At 40.2% G+C, this 12,751-nt stretch overlaps 1 protein-coding gene across 2 annotated transcripts in view; it reads left to right on the plus strand.

Annotated features, from left to right (window-relative positions):
• The first annotated feature begins 1,351 nt into the window (after positions 1 to 1,351).
• The window catches only part of MBTD1 (mbt domain containing 1), a 39,460-nt gene continuing 28,060 nt past the window's right edge, over positions 1,352 to 12,751 (plus strand). Inside the window, exons 1-4 of one of the 2 annotated variants that reach the window (XM_041001756.1) lie at positions 1,352 to 2,408; positions 4,452 to 4,591; positions 5,870 to 5,984; positions 7,400 to 7,482. In XM_041001756.1, coding sequence (XP_040857690.1) covers positions 2,144 to 2,408; positions 4,452 to 4,591; positions 5,870 to 5,984; positions 7,400 to 7,482 — 603 coding nt within the window. In that variant the 5' untranslated portion in view covers positions 1,352 to 2,143. The remainder of the gene's footprint in view (positions 2,409 to 4,451; positions 4,592 to 5,869; positions 5,985 to 7,399; positions 7,483 to 12,751) is intronic. The other variant, XM_041001755.1, reaches the window with a different exon arrangement.

Below are 12,751 nucleotides of genomic sequence, written 5' to 3' on the forward strand. Positions count from 1 at the left end.
AGGGGGACTTACTCTTGCAGAATACTGACTGGTGAACATGGAGGGGGTGCTGAGATTGGGAAGTCATAATTATAGGTTTGAGCAGGAGTCATCTTTGGATGCTAAATTCAGAGTGAAATTTTGATGAGCAGAATATTTGCCTGATCTTTAAATGTCTCCCCATAGATGTCTTTTTTTAGTTTTTATTTGCATTTTATGGCCAGATCAGTCCGGATCTCTGACTTGGACAGCAAGAATGCAAGTACTTGACATTTTTATCTGCTGCCACCCAGGGTGCATGCTGGAGAAAGCTGAGGCCCAGCTCTGACACATGCACTCCATGGTCAGACCCCGGAACATGCAGTTCTCTGCATGGTTGGAGTTCTGAGTCCAGAGGTTCAGTTGGTGGGGAATTGCCAAAGAAACCTCATCTGAGGTGATCCCACACCTGATTTTTATATGTGCTTGCCAATACAGGCTCTGGCACAGTCCATCACCCCAGTCAGCCTACACACACACTGGTGCTTACAATTGCTGGATCAATTCTGTCTCCCGCCCGGCCCCGTCTTCTACGCAAACTAGTGGGTGTTGCAGCCCAGCCTGATCCTGCCAATCACACACTCAGCTTCACGTAAAACAGTGGGAGCTACAGCCTAGACTTGGCTATTCCTAATAACCTCTATCAGGCCTGCTCCCTGCCCTGGTTTCCATTCTTTCCAGTATGTACAACCAGCTGGTCCAGCCTGTCCCACCCACATCCCATTCAGCTCTTGTACATGTCAGTGGGGTCCCAGGCGTACAAGCTAAGCACTTTAGCCACTAGGCTACTGTGCTGGTCCCCTAAATAAGTAAATATATATATTTTAAATTTATTTGTTTTTATTAGAAAGTCAGATATACAGAGAGGAAGATCTCCCATGTGCTGATTCGTTCCCCAGGTAGCCTTGACGGCCAGAGCTGAGCTGATCTGGAACCAGGAACCTCTGCTGGGTCTCCCACACGGGTGCAAGGTCAAAGGGCCGTCCTCGACTGCTTTCCCAGGTCACAAGCAGGGAGCTGAATGGGAAGCAGGGCTGCTGGGATTAGAACCAGCGCCCATATGGGATCCCGGTGCATACAAGGCAAAGGTTTTAACTGCTAGGCTATCACACCAGGCCCAATAAGTAAATCTTTGAGAAAAAAAGAAAAAAGCATGCTGTTTCTTAATCTTATTGGGAAAATGAAGTATCATCTTGTTTTCACATTATCCATTTCATTGCCTAAAAAGCTTGGTTAAATTACTAGTGTTAATATCCTTAGTAGTGTGCATTGCTGCTTATCAAGCCATTGCTATGTTTCCTTTCTTGCGCAGCTCCTTTTTTATTTATTTATTTATTTGCATTGTAAAGTGGTTCATTTTTTCCATCTACTCCAATCAGCCATCAAGCTCTTGATTTATTTTTTTTCATTGAACCCTTCAACACCATCATCCATCCATCCTCTATAACAGTGTGCTTACATTCTAGGCCTGCCTTACAGACCACTGGACATCTCCCTTTCGTTCTGGTAGAAACTTCCATTACCTGTGTCCTGGTTAGACTGTTGAGTTCTTGAATGAGTCATGTGACTTTTTTCTGTTTACTTTGATAATGTAATGAAACACATATGATAATTTCCCAAGAAAAAATAAACGTAGGGGCTAAGTCTTAGAAAGTGTAATATCTGAAAATATCTATCCTGTCATTATAATTGAGTATTTGGTTGGATGTAGGTGAGTCTTCCAATCCCCTGTTTGATTCTCCAAATGAGCACAGCAGCCAGAGCTGGTCCAGGCCGAAGCTGATGACAGGGTTCCAGATGCTTGGACCAACGCGTGCTGCCTTCTCAGACGCGTCAGTGCGGAGCTGGCCGGAAGTGGAACAGCTCCGATGAGGTGCCAGCACTGCAGACAGCAACTTAACCACTGCACAACACTGGCACAAAATAAGTAGTTTTAAGGGGTTTTTGTTTTGTTTTGTTGAATCTGAGTTCCCTCTTCTTCCCTGATAGTATCCTATTCTTGCACCTCTGAAAAAATAATATTTTTGAAGTTGCCTTTTGGCCCCTGAGTTAATTCTGTTTCCTGTAGATTGTTTCTTCCTGAAGATACATTTTCATCTTTCATACTCTTCAAGGCATTTCTCAGATGATCGTTGATCCAGGGTGTATTCTGAGGTCTTACATGTGTCTGGCTTGTTCTGCTCCTAAGACCAAACGTTCCTCACGACCCACAAGGAACCGAAGAGACGCGTCCGGGATGTTTGACGGTTATGATAGCTGCAGTGAGGACACAAGTAGCAGCTCCAGCTCTGAGGAGAGTGAAGAAGAAGTTGCTCCTTTACCTTCTAACCTCCCCATTATCAAAAACAATGGACAAGTCTACACATATCCAGATGGGAAATCTGGCATGGGTGAGCATTTTTAACCATCATCAGTGGGACAGCCTTGTGTTGGAGAGTGTGTTTTGTTTGACTGCTTCTGTCATTTTTCTTACAATATTTACGTGAGGGGGGAAACTGTTTATGTGGCTATTTGTAGACACAGAATCTGAACTTTATAATTCCAGCTGAAAACACCAAGTCTTGTGTATGATCTCTGTGTTGCCTCCCTCATGGAAAGCAAGTAGGACAAAGTTAAAATAGAAGCATTAGGATGCTACCTAAATTAAACCAGTTCAGATTACTGTTGTGTTTTTGCAGTTGATTGCATTTTTATCTCCAGGTGTGAAACTGAATCTGTTCCTGTAGCCTTTTTCTTATACACTTTAGGTCTTGGAAATCTTTTTCCTAAGGATTTATTTATCTATTTGAAAGAGAAAGGGAGAAACAGAAATTTTTCATCTGCCAACTAACTCCCCAGATGACCTCAAAAGCCAGGACTGGGCCCGGGAAAAGCCAAGAGTTTCCTTTAGATTTCCCACATGGGTGGCATTTTCCTGGGTCATTAGCAGAAAGCTGGATCCGGGAAGTAGAGCAGCCAGGACACTAGATGCCAGCATCGCAGTGTCTGCTTCAGCGGCTATGCCACAACCATGGCCCTGGTCTTGGAAATTTTGATTAAAGATTTGGTTACCTCATGTTCAATGCGTGTCATCTAATAATATTCTAGTTTTACATCATTAACAATAGATACTCATTTTCTAGTCTTTTGATTAAATGAGTCTACGGCCATACCACCCTGATCGCGCCCGATCTCGTCTGATTAAATGAATAGCACAGGGGCAAGGTCATAGTCCTGCAGACTATATAAAAACATGGATTTATCAGAGCCCACTAGGTGTGGTCATCCTATTAGTTAAAACCTGCTGAGGTGTCTTCTCTTCCAGCCCAGATTTTGCATTCCTGATTGACAAAACTACATGAGAATTGTTCTCAGATGTCATGCTTTTATGCATTCTTGTCAAGGATTGTATCAGCCTGATGGTCTTAGCAGAAAAAGAAGTAAAGGTTTTCAAGACTTTGTGTATATCACACTGTCCTCTATTTTGAATACTGGAGAAATGGCCATGAACAACACTACATGAAGGCCCTGCACTGGTGTCTTTTGCATCCAGGTCTCCAGACATGTGGTTTGGTTGATGGTTCTTGACAAGGTTTCAGTATCCCTTTTGGACCACACAGTGTTTTTTTGTTTGTTTTTTGGTTTTTTATTTTAATGTAAATTTTTAACAAAATATTCTGGAATTTTTCTAGTAGAAAGTCTTTCTGTGTTCTATCAGATACCATGTTTTCATCTGATGACACAAGTCTCCAGTCGAGCTATGTGGGTGGAGACTGACCCACTCAGGCAGTTGTTGGCTGTGGCACTGCTCTTGTGGACCTTGTTCTTGTAATTCTGACTCTCAGAGTGTTGGCCGTTATGTACGATGGTAGTCAGGAGTTCTGCTTGGCAATGGAGTGCCTACCTCAAGCTTTAAGCCTATGCCTTCTTTCTTCTTTTCTGAACATAACCAGAAAGAATTTTTGTCTTGCATTTGCCTTTAGCTTTTTTCTAAGTGTTAGCTCTTTCCAGATCTCAACCTTTGCAGTAATTTTAAAGTTAGTGCAGTACTTTGTAGCAAAAATTTGTGTTGCACTTTCCAGTGTTTTATAGTCCTTTCAAAAGTAGGAGTTCATGCAAAAATGCCAAGCACATGGTAAACACTACAGAAATGCTGGTTAAACTGACTTAACATTTGATTGTGGTGTTTTTTGTTTTTTGTTTTGCTTTTTCAGCCTTTTTAAAACCTTTCGGACCTTGAGCTGTTATTAGACCTGGAAACCCTTATCGTGACATTATAGCAATCTTTTTCCTAAATTTCATGTGGGCATCTTTTATCATTTGTACAGGAAACAGAAGAAATTTTCAGGGCAGATATTTAGCAAAGATGTTTAGATGTTTGGAGATATTACTGAGTTGTTAGATTAAAATGTATCATTTGATCATAACACCCAAACTCTTATGTTGTTGATTAGCTACCTGCGAGATGTGTGGGATGGTTGGCGTACGAGATGCATTTTACTCTAAAACAAAGCGTTTCTGTAGCGTTTCATGTTCAAGAAGCTATTCGTCCAACTCCAAGAAGGCAAGCATTTTGGCCAGACTTCAGGTAACGGTACAGAAACCTTCTTATTCTTTATATCTGTTATTTCTGTGGCTTTCACCATTTATCTGTCATTTGATTGTGATTCACTGCACTCCACCTTCCACCCAGTTTAACCAGTATGTTACGCCCCACATTTTTAGGAAATGAGGGGATTCCAAAATTGTTCCACTTAATTTTTTCTTAATTAAGCAATTAATTTTGGATGGACAAAGCATGTTATCTAAAATGAACTATGAGTGTTTGCGTAAGAGAATTAAAAATGCTCTTTTCCAGATAACTGTAAATATGCTGAATACCTGTTTATACAAAGTATACTTTCCAGTAATTTAAACCATTTTCTTCCCCCCTCGTTTCCTTTTGAGTTAACATCCAAGTAAAGTCTGTGATCATCTTAAATCCCCGTTGTCCTTGCCTTGTGCTTTTGAGCACAATCTATCTGATACTTTGACCAGATACATTTGGTTGATTCAGATAATCTTTTTTAAACATATATAGTGTGCAAAGAAAGTAATTTAGCTTATTAAGTGTACATCAGTACCTTCAGAATGACTGAAGACTGGCCATTGAGCCAAGTTGTTATAGTATCGCATATAAACAACTCTTAAAGGTATTACATAAGTGGTTTTTGTAATATCTGGTTATATGATCACATGTTTCTTATCTCATTAACTTACTGTGATCATTACATAGCAATGAGTTACTTAAGTCCTCAGATCAAGGAAATACATCACTTAGATGTATTTCTATATTTCAGATAGACAAAACCTAAAGATCCTGGCAGTGGTCTGTACCCACATGGATGGCAGTTTGTCACACTGAATTTGGCCCATGATCATTTTTCATTGATCTTTTGCGTTAGCACTAAAGGTATAAACCTCAGTCACTTGCTCTCTGAACATTAAATTATCTTCTCTTACCATATAAATAGCAATGCTTGGCAGCCTGCATGAGTAAATAACCACTGGTTCTAGCTACTGGATGAAGGAATAAAGTGTCCATCACAGCCTATATGTTAACATCTTACAGATATAATTTTTATTAACATATTAATTTGCATATTGCTGTTTTAGGCTATGCCAACTCTGCCACCTGTGTAGATATATATACATTGTAGCAGAACTTAAGAAAAAAATTTTTTCCTTGTTAAAATTACTTGTATTTTTCCCCTGCTTCAATAATTTTCTAAACCTTTGTTTACTTAAGCAGAATGAGTAGTATGCAATCAAATTAAATTTTAATGGCAGGGGGTGAAGAAGAATCCTATTTACTTAACTGTTCTTGTTTTAGGGTAAGCCTCCAACAAAGAAAGCAAAAGTTCTTCAGAAACAACCTTTAGTTGCTAAACTAGCCGCATATGCTCAATATCAAGCTACCTTGCAAAATCAAGCAAAAACAAAAGCAGGTAATGTTCATTAATGTAATGGTAATGTAACATTTGGTGTTCATACATCTAGTTTTGGAATCTTGTTTTGTCTTTAATTTTTATTAGAGCTTAATACAGAGCTCCCATCCATGATCTTCTTTCCAAACTCCCAGAACAGCCAGAGCTGGGCCACACCTAAGCCAGGTGCCCAGCGCCCAGTCTACATCTTCCATGTGGGTGGTGGCAGTCATTCAATGAATCCACATTAGCAGGATGTGATAGGTTGGGGCCACAGATGAGTTTCAAATGCAAGCCCTCTAATATGGGATACATGGCTTAGCCAGTATCTTTTTTTTTTTTTTTTTTTTAAGATTTATTTTTATTGGAAAGTCAGATATAGAGAGAGGAGGAGAGACAGAGAAGAAGGTCTTCCATCTGATGGTTCACTCCCCAAGTGGCTGCAACGGCTGGACCTGTGCCAATCCGAAGCCAGGAACCCAGAGCTTCTTCTGGGTCTCCCCCATGGGTGCAAGGTCCCAAGGCTTTAGGCTGTCCTCAGCTGCTTTCCTAGGCCACAAGCATGGAACTGGATGGGAAGCGGGGATGCAGGGATTAGAACCAGCGCCCATATGAGATCCTAGCACGTTCAAGGTGAGGACTCCAGTTGCTAGGCTAGTGTGCCACACCTTAACCGGCATGTTAATTACTAGGCCAAATCTATGTTTAATTAAGAGTGTTTTTACTTTTAGATTTGGGGTTTTTTTTTTTTCTTTGCCCTATAATTTTATTAGTCTAGGCTTCCCAGTGATGGCTATAGATCATGTTCTAGTGCTTGTGGAAATATTCTTAATGATAATTATTTGGCTTATGATTTGTTTTTTGTGTATTCTCTATGTTATGAATGATAAGGAACTTGGGAAAAAATGGACAAAGAAACAGGACACTTAACAAACTTGAAAGGGATGGGGAGAGGAGAGTACTAATGCAAGGAAGAGACCATTTCTGGTAGAAATTTCTTAGTAAGAGCACAGGGCAAGGAGAGAAGTAGGAAGTGTGGCAATTACTAAAAGCCCTCATGAAGGTATTAGGTAGGGGTAATGGGGAGATAGTTCTGAGGTCCAGAGGAAGAGCTAAGTGAGAAGAAAACCTGGTCAACTGCCGCAGTGGCCTGGCAGTGTCTGTTCTGTATACACTCCTTTCAGCTGCGCTTTGCTCGCTGCCAGCTGGAGAGCTCAGAGCAAGTGTTCCATGTGGAAGACTTTTGAAATTTTTGTATGCTTACAAACACAATATAAGCTAAATCTCAAGTAATAGAGAATTCTCTGATCTTTACAGAAATAAATTTTTATTAAAGAAGATCAACTAATTTTATGCCCTTTGACATTTTTAACAATAATGACCTTGTGAATAAAAGATCTGCAACTTGTGATAAATCAGAATTTATTTCATTTCAGCAGTTTCCATGGAAGGTTTCAGCTGGGGAAACTACATCAATAGCAATAGCTTTATCGCAGCGCCAGTTACATGTTTTAAGCATGTGAGTATGGAATTCTCACCTTTTGTTTTGATATGTGTGTTTACTGTTTCAATCCAAAGGTGCAATAACAGTTCAGCACTTTATCGTTAGGAGAGACTTCTGTAACACATTGTAATTAAAATGCTTCCCTTTTATCATTAAGCTTATCGGTACCTACAGATAACCCAAGTTTTACAGGTAAAAGTTCCCTGTAAAGAAACTGCATTTTGATTTTTTAAACAGAGAAAAAATCATTAATCTTATCTAATTTTAACATGTTGAATTACATAAGATCACTGGTTTTGTATATCTAGTAAAAGAAGTTGCATATTGTCAGTGTCATTTGGTTCAACTTAACAATCCATTCATCATGTTGTGTAAATCGTCATAATATGACCTAATAATTTTTTAAAAAGAGAATCTTTGTTCCAATTTGTTGTGTCAAATGAAGAATTGCCAAAACAAAGCAAAAAGTATTCGTGATGTTGTATTATAAGCTCAAGTGTGCAGTGAGAAGATTGGAAATTCTTACAGGCATGGGGGAACATCCAGCCTGTGGGCCGTAGTGGCACAGTGCCTTGGTCTGGACTTGCCAAGGCAATCACAGGTAGAATTTGAAATTTAGTAAGTTTGTGGCAGGCTGATTTTTAAGTTAATAATTTTATATGGCCCATAAATTATGTTATTATTGTCCAGATGGCTCTTAACAAAAGAGAAGTTACCCACTGCTGCCCGAGTGATTCGGAATTTTGAATTTAAAATGTATCTTGGCTTTTTGTTTTATTTATATGTGATTCTCTCCAGTGTTTTTTAAGCCTGATTAGATACTTAACATGTATTTCGATGTTTTAAGAAAAAAAGAGAAATTAAAATTTTTTTTTTAAATTTGTCCATTTAGGGCTTTAAAAAACAGCATGAGAACAAAATTGAACTTGGAATCCTGTTACCTTCATTCATTCATTGCCAGTAGAAATTTTTAGCAAAGTCAAGCATGTTGATTCAGTGATAGAAGTATAAATGAAAACACAGCCCTTAGTGGGCTCATTATCTTCAACCTATCTTAGTGGAAAACAGGTGAACTATTTTTGTTGTAGTGTTGACAACAGTGCCTCATTTGTGAGACCTCATAGATACCTGGCGGCAGCAGCTTCAAACAGAATTACAAAGCGACCTTAACCCTTCTGTCTTTGTGGTGCCGAGAAGCTCAGAATTAAATTCTTACTCTTTCATCTCCATTTTCCAGAACATTTGTTTTCTGGATAGACTTAAACTCTCTTCCATAGTTTTAAGATTTCAGTAGCATAGGCCTGTGAAGCGATTTTGTGTCTGAGTCGGAATGTGTTCTTTAAACATTTCCAAGATGTAAAGGCATATTTTATTTTCTGTCCACATGTGAACAGTTCCATTTCCCATGAACTTTTCAAGTACCCTTATATTTCTTCCCAGAAAACCTCTTATATTAATGAAATGGGTTGGTGTATATGCCCACCTTAACTTTTTCAGAATAAAGTGCCCTATCCCTCAGAATGCAGCAGCTGGCCGTGACTATGTACTGCTGCTTAGACACACAGAGATCAGACTGTCTGCCCCCTTGATTATCCCTGCCCCTGTGGTGGTATTCTACTTGACTTTTCGTAACTATTAAGTATATCTTGGTATGCAAAGTCTTTTTTGGCGGGGGGGGGAGACAAGGTTTGTTTTTTGCTTTTTGTATTTTGGATGTTTGGGGTTAGTTTACCTTAGCCAGTATCTCAGTTTGAAACCACTCAAAGAAATCAGACTTTACACTGTCTCCGTTTAGTCCTTGAGAATTCACTTGGTGGTTCTCTGTTTTCTGAAGATACTTCTCTGGGTCTTCAAGGAGAATTGGAGGCTTGGGCTTCAAAAAACCCTAGGATCTGGAGCTGCTGGAAATACAGGGCCCTGCCTTGCATCCTGCAAGTTGTCTCTAAGACCTGACAGCTGTACAAACCTCGCTCATGAGGCAGATCCTCTTCCTTCATTTCTCTGCTTGATCACACAGTAGAGGCGTTCCGCCAACCCCACCCTCAGACCTGCTTTGTAGATTGTTTTTCTGATCATTATTTACAAAGGGAAGAACAGTGTTTATCATGGAATCAGAGCTTTTCTAATTGAGGGACTGAGGTGGATAAGAGCTACTCCACTGTCTGGCTTCCTTAAGTTACCCCAGCCTCTTCTGAAGTAAGAATACCGAGTAAGATTTGTTCTCTAGTAATTAGAACTTTGATTAGTTCTGAAGTCATAGGACTTCTTTTACTTATTGAAAGGCAGCGAAACAATGATCCCCTGCTGATTCACTCCGCAGAAGCCTTCAGCTGCTGGATTGGGGCCAGGCCAAGGCCAGGAGCCCAGAACTCCATCCTGGTCTGCCTGGTGGATGGCAGGGACCCAAGTACTTGAGCCATCACCTGCTGCTTCCCAGGATGTGCACTGACAGGAAACTGAATCAGAAGTGCTGGGACTCAAACTCAGATGTCCCAGTGGCATTTTTTTAACTGCTGTGCCCAGCATTCTCCTCTAAAATCATAGTGCTTCGGGAAAAGAAATCTTTGTATCCTCTTATCTTTAACTGCACACTGTAATGGTTAATACGCATTTGAGTACAGTAATGTTTGGGTTTTTTGCTTTTGTTTTTATTGCAACAGAGATCCAATTTCAGTTTGCATGTCTACTTCTTAGAAATCTATTATGATAGCAATCAGTCTCTTGTGATAGTTTATCTTGGGAGTGATTTTCAGGCCTTTGATTGAAAGATTCAATTTCCCCTTATTCCCAATAAAATATTATTCAGACCTCTGTACAGCTGAGATGAGAGGAAGCTGCACAGATAGGTCTAGAGAGGCAAAGGGGTGCCAACAAGCCTCCTGCCTGGACCCTCTGTTGTCCCTTGCTTGGCATTCCCTGAGGGGAGGAAGCACATAATTGGGTGACAGCACTTTGAACCCTCAGTCATGCAGTCACAAAGCTGAAATGTGTTTTTAAAGTCCTCTAGCCATACATAGTCCAATTTGCTTTTAAAAAGGAAAAATATGTATTGACTTATTTGAAAGACAGTGACTCTCAAACAGAGGGAGAAACAGAACCTCTGTCTTCTGATTCACTCCCCCAGTGTGACCACAGCAGCCAGGGATGGGGTATACCAAAGCCGAAAACCAGGAGCTCCTTCCAGATCTCCCATGTCGCAAGCGGTTCTCAAGCATTTAAGCTGTCTCCCACTGCTTTCCCAGGTGCATTGGCAGGAAACTAGATTAAAAGTGGACCAGCACTCACATGGGGTGTGCATGCAGGCATCCCAGCAGTGCCTTAACTCACTGCACCACAGTGCCAGCTCCAAACTCTTTATAAAGAAACTCATTAACTTCTCTGAGTAAATTACAGCTAGACTGTAATTTCTCTGGGGCTTTAACCTGCTTTTCATAATAGTCTTTTTTTTTTTTTAATTGATTGATTTATTTTTCTGTCTGCTTCGTTGCTCTACAAAATGGGTGTAACAGCCCAGGATGATTTAGGCTGAAGCCAGAAGCCCAGAACTCCATCCGGGTCTCACATTGGGTGCAGGCACCCATGTGCCTTGGCCATCTTCTGCTTTCCCAGCTACATTAGCAGGGAGTTAGATGTAAAGGTACAGACCTGGCACCTTGATGCGGTGCCACAGCAGCTGCTTAACTCACCACATTGTAATGCAAGCCTTCTGTTTTTTAATGTGTTTTTTAAAATTCAGATTCTAAAAGCAATGTCTATATTGGTCCTAAAACGGCAGTTGGGAGGTCTCTCAAAATAATACCAAGTACCAGTTAGATGTACCATATACCTTAATTCAAATTGTTTTTCAATATTGTTTGTTTTTTAATCCAAGGGAAGAGTCTCTAGATTGTGTTTCCAAAACATTTAGCTTTAAAGCACTCTTAGTGTGTTTTAGAAAAATTTTACAGGTCAGCACTGTATTATATGGGTAAAGTGGTTGCCTTGACACTGGCACCCCATGTGAGTGCTGGTTCAAGTCCCAGCTGCTCCACTTGTGATCCAGATTCCTAATGATGCCACTAGAAAAATCAGTGGACAGTGGACCAAGTACTTGGGCTTCTGCCACCCAAGTGGGAGAAACAAAAGAGGCTCTTGACTTCAAGACGGGACCAGCTCCATCCATTGCAGCCCATTTGTGGGGGCGATCCAGAGGATGAAAGATCTCTCTCTGTCCTTCTCTCTCTGTAACTCTGCCTTCCAAGTGAATAAATAAATAAATTTTAAAGAATTTAAGACTGTAGTCTTAATTTCAAGAATTGTTTTGACTCATTATTTGCCTTACAAAATAATGAGGTGAAACATTCCTAAGTATTACCACACAAGCCAAAATATGCTGATATTAAATATGCTCATGAAACCATATGAAGGCTTGAAATCAAGTTTCCTTCACTTGTATACTTAACAGACTTCACTTTTCTGTTGTTTAGTACCAAAGCTCTATATTCTATCTTAATGATTATGTCATCACTAATATATGTTGTAATTACTCTTTTCTCCCCTAGAGAATATTTTTTCATCTTATTCCAAAAATAAGTCCTTTGTACGCATGGATGCTGTAACTTCACAACTGGATCTGTCATACTTTTTTTCATTCAACTTCCACTGATACATGTGATGTTACGTATGTGATACAGCAGGGACACATTCTGAGAATGCATTCACTGTTAACCAGTTTCATCTTTGTGGGAAGATAAAATTTACCTAAACTAAAACAGCCATAACCACTAGACGACTTCCAGGACCACTGCCACATACGCAATCCGGTTACCTGAAATATTACACAATTCATAGCCATATTCCGAATCTCTCTACTCTCTCTTTTGAAAAGTTACTTAGTTAAGTGTGTTTGAGAGAGAGAGAGAACACTTCCACCTGTTGGTTCACTCTCCAGATGACTGCAACAACCAGTCATCCAGACCAAAGCCAGGGGCCTAGAATCCCACCACGTCTTTCACTTGTATGTCAGGGGCCCCAACCATGGAACTCTGAGCTCTCCGAGATGTGTCAGCGGGCAGCTGGATCAGAAACAACAGTGGAGCAGCTGGAGTTCATACCAGCACTCAAATGAGATGCCAGGATTGCAAGTGACAGCTCAACTGGCTGTGACTCAATGGAGGCCACCTGTGAAAAAATTATTTAAAGGCTTAGATCAGTAATACTTCTTCACCAAATGTCCAAGACAAGTACACCAGAAAGTTCATGAAAAATAGTATTGGAAGATGTTAATTTTTGTGCGAAAAAAATC

The sequence above is a fragment of the Ochotona curzoniae genome, unplaced genomic scaffold (assembly GCF_017591425.1).
Source record: "Ochotona curzoniae isolate NIBS_2020 unplaced genomic scaffold, NIBS_Ocur_1.0 scaffold_2453, whole genome shotgun sequence".
In the NCBI taxonomy this organism is placed as follows: domain Eukaryota; kingdom Metazoa; phylum Chordata; class Mammalia; order Lagomorpha; family Ochotonidae; genus Ochotona; species Ochotona curzoniae.